Source organism: Macrobrachium nipponense, chromosome 28 (genome assembly GCF_015104395.2).
Source record: "Macrobrachium nipponense isolate FS-2020 chromosome 28, ASM1510439v2, whole genome shotgun sequence".
Classification (NCBI taxonomy): domain Eukaryota; kingdom Metazoa; phylum Arthropoda; class Malacostraca; order Decapoda; family Palaemonidae; genus Macrobrachium; species Macrobrachium nipponense.
In genome coordinates, this window is record NC_087217.1 from 55,998,975 (window position 1) to 56,013,953 (window position 14,979).

The following is a 14,979-nucleotide window of genomic DNA, read 5'->3' on the forward strand; positions in this document are numbered from 1 at the left end:
CCTAGTAGCTTGAATGGAGGGAAGGCGTAAGCATTGAGTCCTGACCACTCCAGTAGCATGGCATCCACCGCTATCGCTCTCGGGTCTTCGACTGAGGAGCAGAGTTCTCTATTCTCTTTGATAGGAACGTCGCAAATAAATCTATTTGTGGCCTTCCCCCACAGGGTCCAGGACTTTGACACACTTGCTCGTGGAGAGTCCACTCCATGGGGAGAACTTGATTTGTCCTGCTGAGTCTGTCTGCTCTGACATTCTATTCTCCCTTCACAAATCTGGTTAGGAGGGTAATGTTCTTCTCCTCCGCCCATGACAACAGATCTCTCGTTATTTCGTAAAGGGAAAACGAGTGCGTCCCCCCGTTTTCTGATATAAGCCAACACCGTGGTATTGTCTGCGTTGACTTGTATCACCTGATTTCTTACTTCTGTTTCGAAGGACCTCAGTGCCAGGAACACTGCGTACAGTTCTTTGGCATTTATATGCCAGTCCTTTTGCTCTTTCTCCCATTTGCCCGACACTTCTCTTACTCCTAGAGTCGCTCCCCATCCCATCTCTGAAGCGTCTGAGAACAAGATTTGGTCTGGGTTCCGAACCTCTAGAGACATTCCCTCGTTCTTTTTTAGAGGGTGCAGCCACCACTTCAGGTGCTTCTTCACTTCTATTGGAATAGAGAAAGTGTCCGACAGTCGCCCCTCTTTCCAACTCCACGATCGTCTTAGGAAGAATTGAAGCGGGCGTAGATGAAGTCTCTCTAGGGACACGAACTGTTCTAGGGAGGAAAGAGTCCCTAGAAGGCTTAGCCACTCCCTGGCTGAACTCCTTTCTTACTTTAGGAAAGTCGTGACCTTCTGAATCCCTCGAAGTATTCTTTCCTGGGAAGGAAAATCCCGAAAATCCCGAGAATTCATCTGAATCCCCAAATAGACTAAGTCCTGACTGGGGATCATCTGCGATTTCTCGAGATTCACGAGCAATCCTAGAGATTTTGTCAAACCGAGTGTTTTCTGTAGATCCTCCAAACATTGCTTCTGAGATTTGGCTCTTATTAGCCAATCATCTAGGTATAGGGAGATGTTTATGCCTTCCAGATGTAGCCATCTGGCTTCATTCTGCATCAGATACGTAAATACCTGCGGAGCTGTGGAGAGGCCGAAGCACAAGGCCCTGAACTGGTAGATTTTTCCTTGTATCATAAACCTGAGATACTTCTTCGACAATGGGTGAATAGGAACGTGAAAGTAGGCATCCTGAAGGTCCAGCGAGACCATCCAGTCTCCCCGACGCAGGGCTGAAAGCACCGAGGCAGAAGTCTCCATGGAGAACTTCTTCTTTTCTACGTAACGGTTCAGGATGCTCACATCCAGGACCGGTCTCCATCCTCCTGATGCCTTTGGTACTAAGAACAGGCGGTTGTAAAACCCGGGGGAGAATGGATCCTGAACCTCTTCTATTGCCTCTTTGTTCCTCATCGTTATTACCATCTGAAGAAGTGTCTCTCTCAGAACAGGGTCCTTATCCCTTTTCCAGAACAGACAACGTCCAAGGGTCAGCTTCCCTTAATGCCCAAGCCCCTACAAAGTTTAGGAGTCTGGCCCCTACAGATGTTTGGAGGACTTCACTGCTACTTAGACTTCTTGAAGGCCCGAAAGGAGGACCTTCCTCGTTTATCCGATGTCTTCCTTTTAATTGGAGGTCGAGAGGCGGAACCTCTCCGAAAGGGCACAATAGGTGTACGAGCAGCCTTCTTTGCAACTGGTACTGCTGGCCTTGTCTTCTTGGTGGATTGAACCAAGAGATCTTGGGTTGCCTTTTCAGAAAGAGACTTTGAGATATCCTTCACAACCAAGTGAAAGGAAAAAGGTGATCTGAGAGAGGAGCATACAAGAGGGCTGACCTCTGGGAAGGAGATACTGCTTTCGTTAGGAACGATCCAAACAAAGATCTCTTTTTCACAATTCCCGATCCAAATAGGGATGTCAGCTCTCCCGAACCATCTTGAACTGCCTTCGTTAGGAACGATCCAAACAAAGATCTCTTTTTCACAATTCCCGATCCAAATAGGGATGTCAGCTCTCCCGAATCATCTTGAACTGCCTTATCCATACAGGATAATATACTATGTAAGACTTCCGGGTCCAAAACGTCCGGTTCTTTGGCCTTTTTAGCCAGCACCCCAAGGGACCAATCCAGGAAGTTAAATACTTCTAATACATGGAAAAGTCCCTTAAGGTGCTGATCCAATTCTGACATGCTCCAGTAAGCTTTCGCTGAGTTCAATGCGTCTCCTCGAAGCTTCAACTAAGCTTGAAAAATCAGCTTCCGCGGAAGATGGAAGCATAAGTCCCATTGTTTCCTCTGTTCTATACCATATCCCTCTTCTACCTCCGAGCTTACAGGGAGGAGAGCAAGAAACTGCCTTTAAAGCTTCCTTCTTCGAGTTCATCCATGTATTTAAGGACTGAAGCGCCTTTTTCATTGATATGGCTGGCTTCATCTTTAAATATGAAGAGGACTTCGGAGTTTTCATACTCGAGAAAAGAGATCTAGGAGGAGGAGGAGCTGCAGGGCTTAGAGAATCTCCAAACTCTTGAAGGAGAAGAGAAGCCAATACTTTATAATTGGAAACACCCTCGTTGGTTGGGGTTTCCTCCTCCGACACGTCTTCCAATTCTATCATAGAAGGGGAGCGAGTTCTTTTGTGAGAATCTCTATCTGGAGATCTTTTTTCCTTAGGAGAAATACTTCTGGAAGGAGAGAGACTAACAGATGTAGAAGTCTCCTCTTTCCTTTCCACTGATCTTCCCTGAGACATGGAAGTGGAAACTGTCACTCTCGAAGGACCAGGTTCCCTTTGTGGAGTTCGATTCTCCCTAGTATGAGTAGGACTTCTAATTCCAGGAGAATCACTATTTGACGACATTAAATGTCTACCTGGAGTTCCGCTCCTGAAAGGAGTCTGGCGCCTTATTGTTCCTTTGCTACTGCCTGGCGCTTCTCGCCTGGCTGGCTCTTCACGCCTGATTTGCGCCTCGTGTCTGGCTGGCGCATCGCGCCTGGTTGGCTCTTCGCGCTTGGCTGGCGTCCTGGCTGGCTCCTCGCGCTTGGCTGGTGCTTTGCGCCTGTCTGGCGCTTCATGTCTGTCTTGCGCCACATTTGAGTAAATATCCTTATCCCTGAATGCTTCTTTTCTGTTATCCGGAGCTTCTGCAAACCTTTTCTGGTTGTCATATTCATCCGAAGAAAAACCACTTCCTGGCTCTTCGTGCCCTGATAGTGTATTGCGCCTGGCTGGCGCTTGGCGCTCAGCTGGCACTTGAACACGTCGTCTTGCGGGTCTGTGTAAGATAGACGAAACTGAAGACTCCTCATCTGAAGAAGAAACTTCCTTTCTTGGAGCTTCATAATAAGGAGCCTTAGATTTCTTCACTGGAAGACTAGAATCCTTTCTTCTGGGAGGATCTCTAGACAGGACTCCGACCAGAGAAGCAATTGACTCCTGCATATTCTTCAATATTCTAGTAGTTTCAGTCCTTTGGTCTAAAGGAGGGGAAGGAGAGCAGTCTTTCTCCATTTCCCAAGACTTTGCGGGAGATAGCATTCTTTTTGCTTTCTTGCTCTCTGTTGGTGAATCCTCCGAAAATCGTTCCGGACTCGAATTTAATCCAGTTTCTCCCCAGTTCCTCTTCAGGGGACGAGACAGATCCGCCGATCTCCATCCTCGTTTGGGAGAAAAATTTTCAGATGATGAAAAACATTCACGGAGAACGCTTTTTCTATAGCGTTCTTTGGCAGTCTGCGGTGTTACAGATTCTGCCGAAGAGACGTCTGACTGGTGGGGATTCTCCACAACCTCTGTACGGCTTTTGACATTCCTTCTCCTCTGGGCTTGGGAGCTTGAAAGAGGTCTAGGCCTGGGAGCGTTGTGGAGCCAATCAGACGCCCCCTCCACTGCACTGGGGACACTCACATCACTAACATTCTGTTTACCTTCAATAGCAGCCATTTTACGCTCCATTTTCATAAGGCCTGCTTTAAGACTTGCAATTTCCGAAGCAGATTCCGTAGGATCTGCATTCGGTGAAGGTCCTGAAATATTAGAAGGAGCATTCATCATATTAGAAGAGGGTACAAAATTACTTACCAAGTCACTTGAAGAAAGAGCTAGGCTTGGTTTTGGAAGAAGACTTCCTTAACCGGTCTTTCTCTAACTTCTTCAAGTAAGAAGTTAGAGACTTCCACCCTTCAGCACTTAAACTCTCACATTCACGACAAGTGTTATCGATAGAGCATTCATACTTTCTACACACTCTACAGACAGTGTGAGGATCAACCGAAGCTTTCGGCATCCTCACCTTGCACCCTTCATTCACACACATTCTCACCACACTTCCAGAGTCAGACATCAGGATGAAAAATCCAATACAAAATCCAAATAACGGTCCACAATAGTGTATGCCAATCCAACGATCCAAATACGTCACCAAAAGGTCCAAAACGAAGATCAATTGCGATTCAAAAACGAAATCCAGCTGGAGATACCAACAACGATGTTACCAGTATGGCCGACAGAGAAAATCTGATGGAAAACGGGAATGGTTCCTATTCCTGCCACCCAGCGGCAGAGCGGTAGATCACCTGACCTACCTGTAGCATGTGAGCGAAATTCTAAATTCTGTCAGGCGACGGAGTCTAATAGCTAAGTATATATCTGACAGGTTAGTTGAATGTATAAAATGCACTTTTTGTGATAAAACTTGAAATACTCAGGTACAAGCAATTTTAGATATATATATATTTTTTGTGTTTTAACTAATAAAACAAACAGTTCTATGCATTTTTTGAGGGGTTTAAAGTACTTGCAGATTTCAGCTATTTGCAGGGGGTGTGGTACCCATCCCTGCAAATACGGGGGGTCTACTATAGTAGCACAAAATATTACCTTGAAGATGATAAAATATATACAACAAAGCTTTAAATACAGTATATGTCAATCAAAATACCAAACAATACCAAAAACATTGTCAAGTATATTTTCTGTATTCTTACCTGAAGATTACTAAGATTAAAGCAGAATAAGACCCAGGTGGGGTTATAGTGAATCGGGACATTTTATTCTGACCTTAGATTGAAGCAAATTTACTTTACAAATTTGTGCAAGGAACTTTCTTAAATCCAATTAAGAATTCGCTGTATTGAAATACAGGTACAGTACACATGCATGCAATTACAACTTACCTAACCAAACGCCTCAGAATTTCCGGGCACATGACTACCAGATGAACAAAGTGAAACTTTCACTTTCAGAAATGAGTTCTTAAGTGTAACTTAACAATATGCAACAGGTACATTACATTATATATAGTAACTATACTAATCTTTGTAGCTAGAGCCTTTAACATAGGAGAAAAATAATCAAAACTAAAAATGCAAAAGTGCATTTGTTTCCCATACTTGACAATGCATTCCATAAGTAACTCTATGCTGATGTGCCTATGTATAATAAAATTTAAATCTTTTCTTTCAACAAACAAGTTGTGAAAAATATATGAACCAAATTATTGAAATTCAAAAGTGCACCCACTTATAGTAGACATTCTTTATTTTTACTAATAACTAATAAATTTGTACTTAATAGGACTTTACTGAAATTTAAGAATGGTTTACTTACTTATTTTTATAGGTTATTGTCACATGCATAAAAGTCTTTCTATATCATTAAATGCAAGCCCAACAAGATATCACTTCTTTTCTATGCTAATTGATTCCATGCAACACAATAACATGTATACATTACCGTATACTTGGTTGTGGACCAGATCATTTCTCCCCTTTGAAGAAAGAGAAAGCCAGCATAAATATTTTCTTCCTTGTTACAATAACTACGAGCCATGTAACACGTAAAATCATCTTCTGTCCAAGGACAAAACATCAGGGACTTGAATTCCACCTTTGCAACTGTAGGCAGGAAGCTATTCACAATAAAACCTGAAAATAAACAGTATAGCAGTGAATCCTCTTTAAAGGCATATTACAGTAACCCAGTTTACTTTAAAATCTCATTTCCACTATAAAATGAAAAGTCATCTTCAAATTTCTGACTAATGATACACTTTCCTCATTGGGACTCAGCAGATACCCTAGAATGGGGGCTTTGAAATCTTGATCCCTCCACCTCCACCACCATCCCAGCACATCAGCCCTTGGCCAGGAAACTCCAACTTTAGAACCTTTTTATATGAACCAAAACTCATAGAGCATAAAAATGACATTTTTATAATAATATAAAGTTTCACTTATACTTACCCGGTGGTTACATATAGCTGTCGTCTCCTGAACGTCACGGCAGAATTTGAATTCGCGGTAGCGCTAATGGTTTTGACAGGTGATCCCTCTACTCCCCGCCCTCTACCGGGTACCGGGAACCATTCCAACAATAAATCAGAAGTTTCATGCCTACCTGTCCATATGAGGGGAGGAGGCGGGCTTCGTTATGTAACCACCGGGTAAGTATAAGTGAAACTTTATATTATTATAAAAATGTCATTTTCACTTATATACTTACCCGTGGTTACATATAGCTGATTGACACATTTAGGTGGTGGGACAATGGCAGCTAAAATAACTGTTGGAATTATCCGAAGATATAGGTTCCTTACCTTTAAAGACCGCTGACTCAGTGGTTACTGCCTCTGTAGTCTGCTGGCCTTTATTGTACCGACAGGATATATGGATCCGTGCGTCGGACACAATAATAAGTACTTGCCGTTGAGGACGTGACCGTAACGGACAAGACTATAATGCCCCTGCTCAGGGCGCAGTACAAATCACCACAAAATACAATGAAAAACGAGGGATCACCACAACCGTTTAAGAAATACACCAGACATTAAAAGACTGAAAGATACTCAAAAAACTCCCTGTATCTTCAGACAACCTTAAAAATACAAAAAACATAATCAAGGAGAAAAGTTAGTGAGGATGGGATACATCCTTCTCTCCCTCACCCAATACCGTGTCAGTCACAATGAATGGCCCCAATGTACTGCAATTTTCATATGTGGTTTTGCAAATCTGTCAGATAATGAGATGCGAAGACAGAATTGCTTCTCCTCCCAATATGTAGATTTAATAATGTCTTTCAAGACAGATTACGTCTAAAGGCCATAGACGTAGACACTGCTCTAATTTCATGAGCTTTGACTTTAAACACTTTGATATCTGAGTCCTGAAATTGTCCGTGTGCCTCAGAAATCAAATTCCTTAAAAAGAAGGAGAGCGCATTTTTAGAAAGAGGACGAGAAGGATCTTTCACTGAACACCACAGGTTATCACTCTTACCTCTTATACCTTTGGTCCTTTGCACATTATGTCTAAGTGCTCTCACTGGACAGAGAAGACATTCAGGCTCATTAGGCACCACTAACTCCGAAATGTTCTTTATAGAGAAAGAACGAGGCCAAGGACGTGAGGGATTCTCATTCTTAGCCAAAAACCCCAGCCCATTGCTTGATCCCGAACAAATTGGCATTGGGGGGGGGGGGGGGGGGCCCACCCTTTAATCGAATCCAACTCTCTTATCAAGTAGCATGCAGCTCACTGATTCTTCTAGCTGATGCTAAAGCACAAAGAAAAAGGGTCTTCCTGGTCAGATCTCTAAAAGAACTAGAGGAGATCGGTTCGAATCTATCTGACATCAGCCATTTAAGAACTACATCCAGTTCCAAGCTACTGTTCTTGACTCCTTTGTCTTGGTCCGTATCAAAGGAACGAATCAGGTCTGAGAGGTCTTTATTATTAAAAATGTCTAATCCTCGATGTCTGAACACAGAAGACAACATAGCTCTATAACCCCTAATCGTCTGGGTAGAAAGCTTCTTCTTCTCACAAAGAAAAAGAAGGAAGTTAGCTAACTGAGCTATAGAGGTCTTAGAGACGAAATTCCTTCTTCTTTGCACCAAGCTCTGAATTGGACCCACTTAGCTTGGTACACTCGATCAGAGGATTCTCTTCTGGGTCTAGCAATAGCCCTTGAAGCTCTCTTTGAAAATCCTCTCTTTCTGATAGGATGCTCGACAGTCTGAAGGCGACTAGTTGAAGAGCGGACAAGTTGTGATGGAACCTCAGAAAGTGGGGCTGTCTGAGTAGATCCTTCCTTAACGGTAACTCTCTCGGAAAGTCCGTCAACAGCAGTAGTAGATCCGAAACCATTCCTGGCCGGCCGGCCAAAAGGGGGCTATCAGAGTCATCCTGACGTTCTGATGACCTCTGAACTTTGCCAGAACTAATCTTAGCATTTTGAAAGGTGGAAAGGCATACAGATCCAGATTTGACCAGTCCAGAAGCATGGCATCCACTGTAAACGCCTCCTCGTCTGGAACTGGGGAGCAATACAGTGGTAGACGAGCTGTCTTGTTTGTGGCGAAGAGATCCAACTGAGGACATCCCCAAATCCCCCAAAGCTTCTTGCATATTTGAGGATGTAACGTCCACTCTGTGGAGAGGACTTGTCCTCTCCTGCTGAGAATGTCTGCCTTTACATTCTTCGAGCCTTGAATAAATCTTGTGCTCAAGACAACCTTGTTCTCTTTCGCCCAAATGAGTAGGTCTCTCGCCGCCTCGCACAGAGAGAACGAGTGTGTCCCCCCCTGTTTTTTGATGTAAGAGAGGAGCCGTGGTGTTGTCTGCTTGAACCAGCACTACTTTTCCCTCTTACCTCTGTCTTGAAGTGCATTAGAGCCAAATGAATCGCCTTCAACTCTTTTAGATTTATGTGCCAGCTTTTCTGATGAATCTGCCAAGACCGACACTTCCTTTCTCCCCAGAGTAGCTCCCCACCCTTTGTCCGATGCGTCTGACAAAAGCGTAAGGTTGGGGCTCAACTGGCTTAGAGACAAGCCTTCCTCTAGCCTTCCTTCTGATTTCCACCAAAGTAGGTCCTGTTTGATTTCCTTCCGAGATGGGGAACACGAAGGAGTCTGGGAACTTCTTCCTTTGCCACTTCTGCTTCAAGTAAAATTGAAGTGGTCTCATGTTGAGCCTGCCCAGACTACAAATTGCTCTATTGAAGCCAAGGTTCCTAAAGGCTCATCCACTGATTCGCCGAGCAAGTTTGTCTGACGAGAAATTCCGTCTATTTTGTTCAGGCAAGAGTCGATCCTTTGGCGAGGACGGAAAGCCTGAAAAAGAACTGAATTCAGTCTCACTCCTAAATAAACTATCTCCTGAGAAGGAGTGAGACATGACTTTTCTTTGTTTACTAACAAACCTAGGCTTTCCGTCATCCTTAAAGTCTTTTGTAGTCCTCCACACACTTCTGTCTGGACCTTGCCCTGAGAAGCCAATCGTCTAGATACATGGATATTCGTATCCGTCTAGATGAAGCCACTTTGCTACTGACGACAGAACTCTGGTGAACACTTGTGGAGCTGTCGACAGGCCGAAGCAGAGGGCCCTGAACTGATAAATGCGGCCCTGGAACACGAATCTCAGGAATCTTCTCGATTCCGAATGAATCGGAATATGAAAATAAGCGTCCCGAAGGTCTATGGAAACCATCCAATCTCCAGGATGAAGAACTGCTAATACCGATTGGGTCGTTTCCATAGAAAACTTCGTCTTCAGGACAAAGACGTTCAGGGCACTGACATCCAACACCGGGTCTCACCCCCCAACCCCCGTGGCCTTCTTTAAACCAGGAAAAGGCGATTGTAAAAATCCTGGTTCCTGCGGAGAGTCCACTAACTCTATGGCCCTCTTTGCAGTAAGGCGAGAACTTCTTGATGGAGGGCAGCATATTTTTCGGAGTTCTCCGAGTAGGCTGACAAATTCACAGGAAATTCTGTGAGAAGGGGGGTGCTTGATGAACGGAATGGTGTATCCTTCCTTTCAGGACCTGGGACCGTCCAAGGATCCACTCCGAGATGAAACCAGGTCTGCCAGAAAAGGTGTAATCTGGCTCCTACTGCTGTGTGGAGGACTACGGGCCTACTTTTTGATGGAAGAGGGAGTGGTTTTAGAAGAGGCTCTACCTCTCCCAGCGAAACCTGGAGGAAGATCGAACGGGAGCTCTCCCTCGAAATGGTTTAGGAGCTTCCGTGGAGGGAGCACTCCGAGAAGCAGAATAACCGGCCGGAGCTATCTTCCTGGCTTCTTCACTGACTGTGATAAAAGATCCTGGGTCGCTTTCTGTGTTAAAGATTGAGCGATCTCGCTCACAATCTCTTGCGGAAATAGGTGTTTCTTGTCCAAAGGAGAGAAGAGCAAGGCAGACTTCTGGTTCGATGAAACCCCTTTCGACAAGAAAAAGCACCAAGCTGTCTCTTCTTCAACACTCCAGAGGCGAAAATGGCAGCGAGCTCCGAAGCTCCATCACAGATGCCTTTATCGATACAATCCAGCTACCGAGGCAAAATCCTTCAACTGCTCCTCCGAAAGTCCAAATGACTTGACTTTCCTGGCCAGCGAAGCAATGGCCCAATCCAGGAAGCGTAACAAACTTCGAAAACAACGGAAAAACACTCTTGCAAAGATGCTCCAGTTCATTTGTTGAAAAGAAAATCTTAGCAGTATTAAGGGCTGCTCTGCGGGAGAGTCCACGAGACTAGAAAAGTCTCCCTGAGCGGAGGCAGTCACACCCAGGGCCCCCCCGAACGGTCTCTCCAGTGTCATACCAGACACGGCTCCTTGACGAAAGTCTCGAAGGGGGAAGACAAAAAACATTTTTCCCGTTCCCTCTTCTCCAAAAGCCAAGCGTTAACTTTCTTGATAGCTTTCTTAGCCGAATCAAGAGGACGAGACGCGTGGAACGAGGACGAGGAGTCAGGCTTACTGTCCTTTTTCCACTGCGAACTAGGAGAAACTGGAACGGAAGGCGCAAAAGAATCTCCAAAGTTGTCAACGAAGGATCGTAAAAGGAGTTTATACCCCGACAAATGCTTGTCTTTTTCTGTAAGTCCTTCTCTTTCTTCCTCCAAATCCGAAGCTTCCTTCGACGAAACTGGCGAACATTCCATCGGAAGAGGAATCCTGTTCGGCGAAGTCACACCCTGACGCGTCCGAGGAGGGTGTGAGAAAGCAGGAGAAGACGTCTGAGCCTGTACTGAGACGTATCCGGGCGGCTGAGCTGGCGGCTGCGTTTGGCGGCTGAGCTGGCGACCTCGCTGGCGGCTGAGCTGGCGCTCGAGCGAGAGCCTGACGTGGGCCATAGACGGAGTCAGTAAAGGAGTCCGACCAGGCGCCTGAATATTGGCGTCTGAAGAGGAGTTCACATGGAGAGTCTGAGCCTGAAGAGGCGACTGCAAAGGAGCCTGCGAAGAGGACTGCACAGTAGTCTGCGGAAGATGTAAGGCGGTCGGGAGCGCATTCGGGGACGAAAGAGACTTGCCAAAAAGCTCCAAGATACTGCCTAACTTGGCATTCATCTGTTCAAACACCGAAGGTTGAGGATCCACCGACGTAGAAAAAGGCGCGGGAGGTGTAGAAGGATGATCCACAAACATGTCTGGAGCCGCAGGAGTTATTGCTTGAGGAGGCTCTGGAGAAGGCTCCGAAGGTGAGTGTGCGTGTTCGGCTTCTCCACTTCTATGAGAGAAGGGCGATAAATCGAAACCGCCGGAGAAAAGCTTCAGGCTCCTCCCAAAAACTACAAGAAGGTTCGCAGCCGCCACCTTCTTGGGAACCGCAGCAGGCGAAACATCGCGCGACCTTTTCAGCGGTCTAGAAGTCTTATTACGCCAACCTCTATAAGAGGAAACATCTGAACTAGATTAACTTGACGAAAAACACTTCCTCGCAACACCTTTCCAATGGTGGGCGACAGCATCCTGGGATACGGCTACAGGATTGCTTGAGGGGGCGGCTGCTCGGGAGCAGGTCCCGCTCGCCTCCCTTCGGTTTTCGGCATGCCTCCTCCCGGAGGTCTGGGGAGTTTTGACAGGGGCCTAGACCTAGGAGAACGAACGGGCCGAACAACCACCTCCTCCACTACACTTGCACTAAGTAATTTATCACACTTAACTACCACTTCTTGCACTGTCTCACCCATTTTCTGCATAGTGGTGAGGAAAGAGACAAATTTCGAGTCCATATCGGCTCGTAATACTGACACGGGATCGGGATCGGGAGATACAGATTCGAGGGCAGGAGCAACCACTACGGGGTTAATAGGAACAGGATTAATAGAATTCAGAGGAATATCCTGGCTACTCACTAACTTAGAAGAAGATCTCTGTGAAGCCTTTCTGATTCTATCTTTTTCTAACTTTCTCATATACTTTCCCAGTGCCTTCCACTCCTGAGATGTTAGAGACTTACATTCTTCACACGTATTCTCAAAAGAACATTCACGTCCCCTACAACTAACACAAGTAGAATGAGGATCAAGTGAAGCTTTAAGAAGTCTAGTCCTTACACCCAACTACTACACACCCTATACTGAACAGAGCCGGTGTCAGACATCGTGAAGAATTCAAAATAATTCCTAAAAAGGACAACAATATCAAAACCAAAATAACTATAGCGCTAGCAAAAAGATCAGTAAACTCAAGGTACATCACCAAAAGGAGAACACCAAGATGATCAAATCCAAATTCCAACCAGCAGAGGAACCGTGTTACCGGTTCCGACGGCAGGAAACTTCTGATTTATTGTTGGAATGGTTCCCGGTACCGGTAGAGGGCGGGAGTAGAGGGATCACCTGTCAAACCATTAGCGCTACCGCGAATTTCAAATTCTGCCGTGACGTCAGGAGACGACAGCTATATGTAACCACCGGGTAAGTTATATAAGTGAAATTATCATATCTCCACAACTTTTTAAGTAATTTTATAAACATTTCACAAACAATAGGCCCAAACCTGTTCAAATAGTGGTTTACATTTTTTAATATCTGTATAGTAATCTTGTTAAGTGATAGTGAAATTGAAGATAGGTTTTTTTTTTTGGTAAGCCAATGATAATTATGAAAACATTATATTTATTCCAAGATTATTACCAGGGCTTTGTACTATTTTAATTTTATTCATGCAGAGTAATTAACATAGGGAGAGTAAGCATTTGAATATAATTTTGGGAGACAAAATACAAATGGTTCATAGGCTGTTCCTTTGGAGCTTAACTATTGTATAGTATATGATTCCTTTAAGTACAATACAGGCAGTCCCCGGGTTACGACGGGGGTTCCGTTCTTGAGACGCGTCGTAAGCCGTAAATCGTCGTAAGCCGGAACGACGCTTGGAAATATGTCTTAAACTAATAAAAAGTTATAAAAACCTTACTTGTAATCCTTTGGTTACACTACATGTTGTTTCCTGTAGTTTTATGTACCAACCTGGAGTTATTTTCATAAAAGAATGCTGGTTCTTGAAGGTAAAAAGAAACTATTGTAATCCTCTGGTGACACTATTATTCTTGAAGTTTTATGTACAACCTGGAGTGATTTTGCCAAATCTTGAGGGCTACAAGAACAGCTGATTACTATTTACGTATCATATAGACTAATTAAAGTAAACGTATCTTTAAATAGGCTTATATATTAGTATCAACAAAACATTTCCTGCTATGAGTCAGAGGCCGTTTAATGAAACGAACACTTCTCTGTCCTATCTGTTCAGAAAATAAATGTTACGTCAATCCCCGAGACGGTGACCATTGTTGCCAAGGCGTCTCTCTCTCTCTCTGATCAAATTACACTGAACTTTGACATACGATTGCCCTAATATACGAATGTTTTGAGATACAACAGAAAATTTGCGAAAATATAAGCTTTGATATACAACGAAATATTTGAGATACGATTTTGCGATGAGTGTTCGTTGTATAGGCGACCGATAAACTGGCGTTTCAGTCTGTTTGTTGTTGGTGCTGCATGTTAACACGTCGTTGTTTAGATTCGTTGTATTTGCGCCTATTTTTCGTGTTATTTTGTCTATTTTATTATTAACCATGGGTCTCAAAGCTAAAGACAAAGCAGGTGATAAGAAAAAACCCAAGAAAATGATTTCGATGGAAGCAAAAATGACAATTTGTCGAAAATTGCATTTTTCCTAACTATACAAACCTGAGGTCCTTTAACAATAGGAAGGTAACTAGCGGCAGCTGGGACGGTCGTAAGCTTCGAACAAGGGGAGAACGGTAGTTAACTGCTTGTCCGGTCGTGCGCGCGCCGCGCGCCCGGGCGGTGAAGAATCACTTTTGCTTTAGGCCCATGCAAAAAGTTGCAGAGTGAGGGGTGGTATGAGGTGGGACTATATGTAAAGGACCTCAGGTTTGTATAGTTAGGAAAAATGCAATTTTCGACAAATTGTCATTTGTTTCCGATACGCTATACAAAACCCTCGGTCCCTTTAACAATAGGAAGACTCACTTCTTGTGGTGGAATCTGAGTCTTTTTGGTGACAGACTGGTTGTTCGTCCAACCTTGGAATGCCTCCCTGGTCGTAAGAGCAAGGGAGGGATCCAAACCTCTGTCCGATTGATCGGGGTGTGCACCGCAGGATCAATGGTCAGACCTCTGAGCCAAGTACTAAGAGAGAGGCAAGCGTATCTCTTCGTACCAGCATTGCAAGAACTTGTTCCTGTACAGGAGCCAACATAAAGTTATGGTTTGTCTCAAGTAGGCATCCATTTTCTCCTTCCCCTTGTTGGAGGGAGTGGAGGATATTTGCTTCTATCCCTAACTAAAGGGATAGATTGGGGCTCGGTTGAGTAGCTTACCTGCATCGGATTCCTTTCCAGCATGGTGACGACCGTGACCCTCTGCCCACAGGTAGAGAGAGAGAAAGATGGAGAAGAGAAGCCAGTCGCACTCTCATTCAACCATTCATTCCTACAGTCACACCAGGAATCGATGCTGTTCTGCCTGCTCGGGTGCTGGGTAAGCTTACACAACGTGTTGAGCAGCCACCACAGGTCCCAAGGAAAAAAGTATCCAAGGACTTGTGGGCAATATCCCGAAGGTAGAAGGACGTGAAGGTAGTCTGG

General features: G+C 44.6%; 1 protein-coding gene across 1 annotated transcript in view; it reads right to left on the reverse strand.

Moving 5' to 3' along the window:
- The window catches only part of LOC135201199 (uncharacterized), a 74,350-nt gene that overhangs the window by 10,492 nt on the left and 48,879 nt on the right, over positions 1–14,979 (reverse strand). The window contains exon 5 of the mRNA XM_064230077.1: positions 5,795–5,985. Coding sequence (XP_064086147.1) covers positions 5,795–5,985 — 191 coding nt within the window. The remainder of the gene's footprint in view (positions 1–5,794; positions 5,986–14,979) is intronic.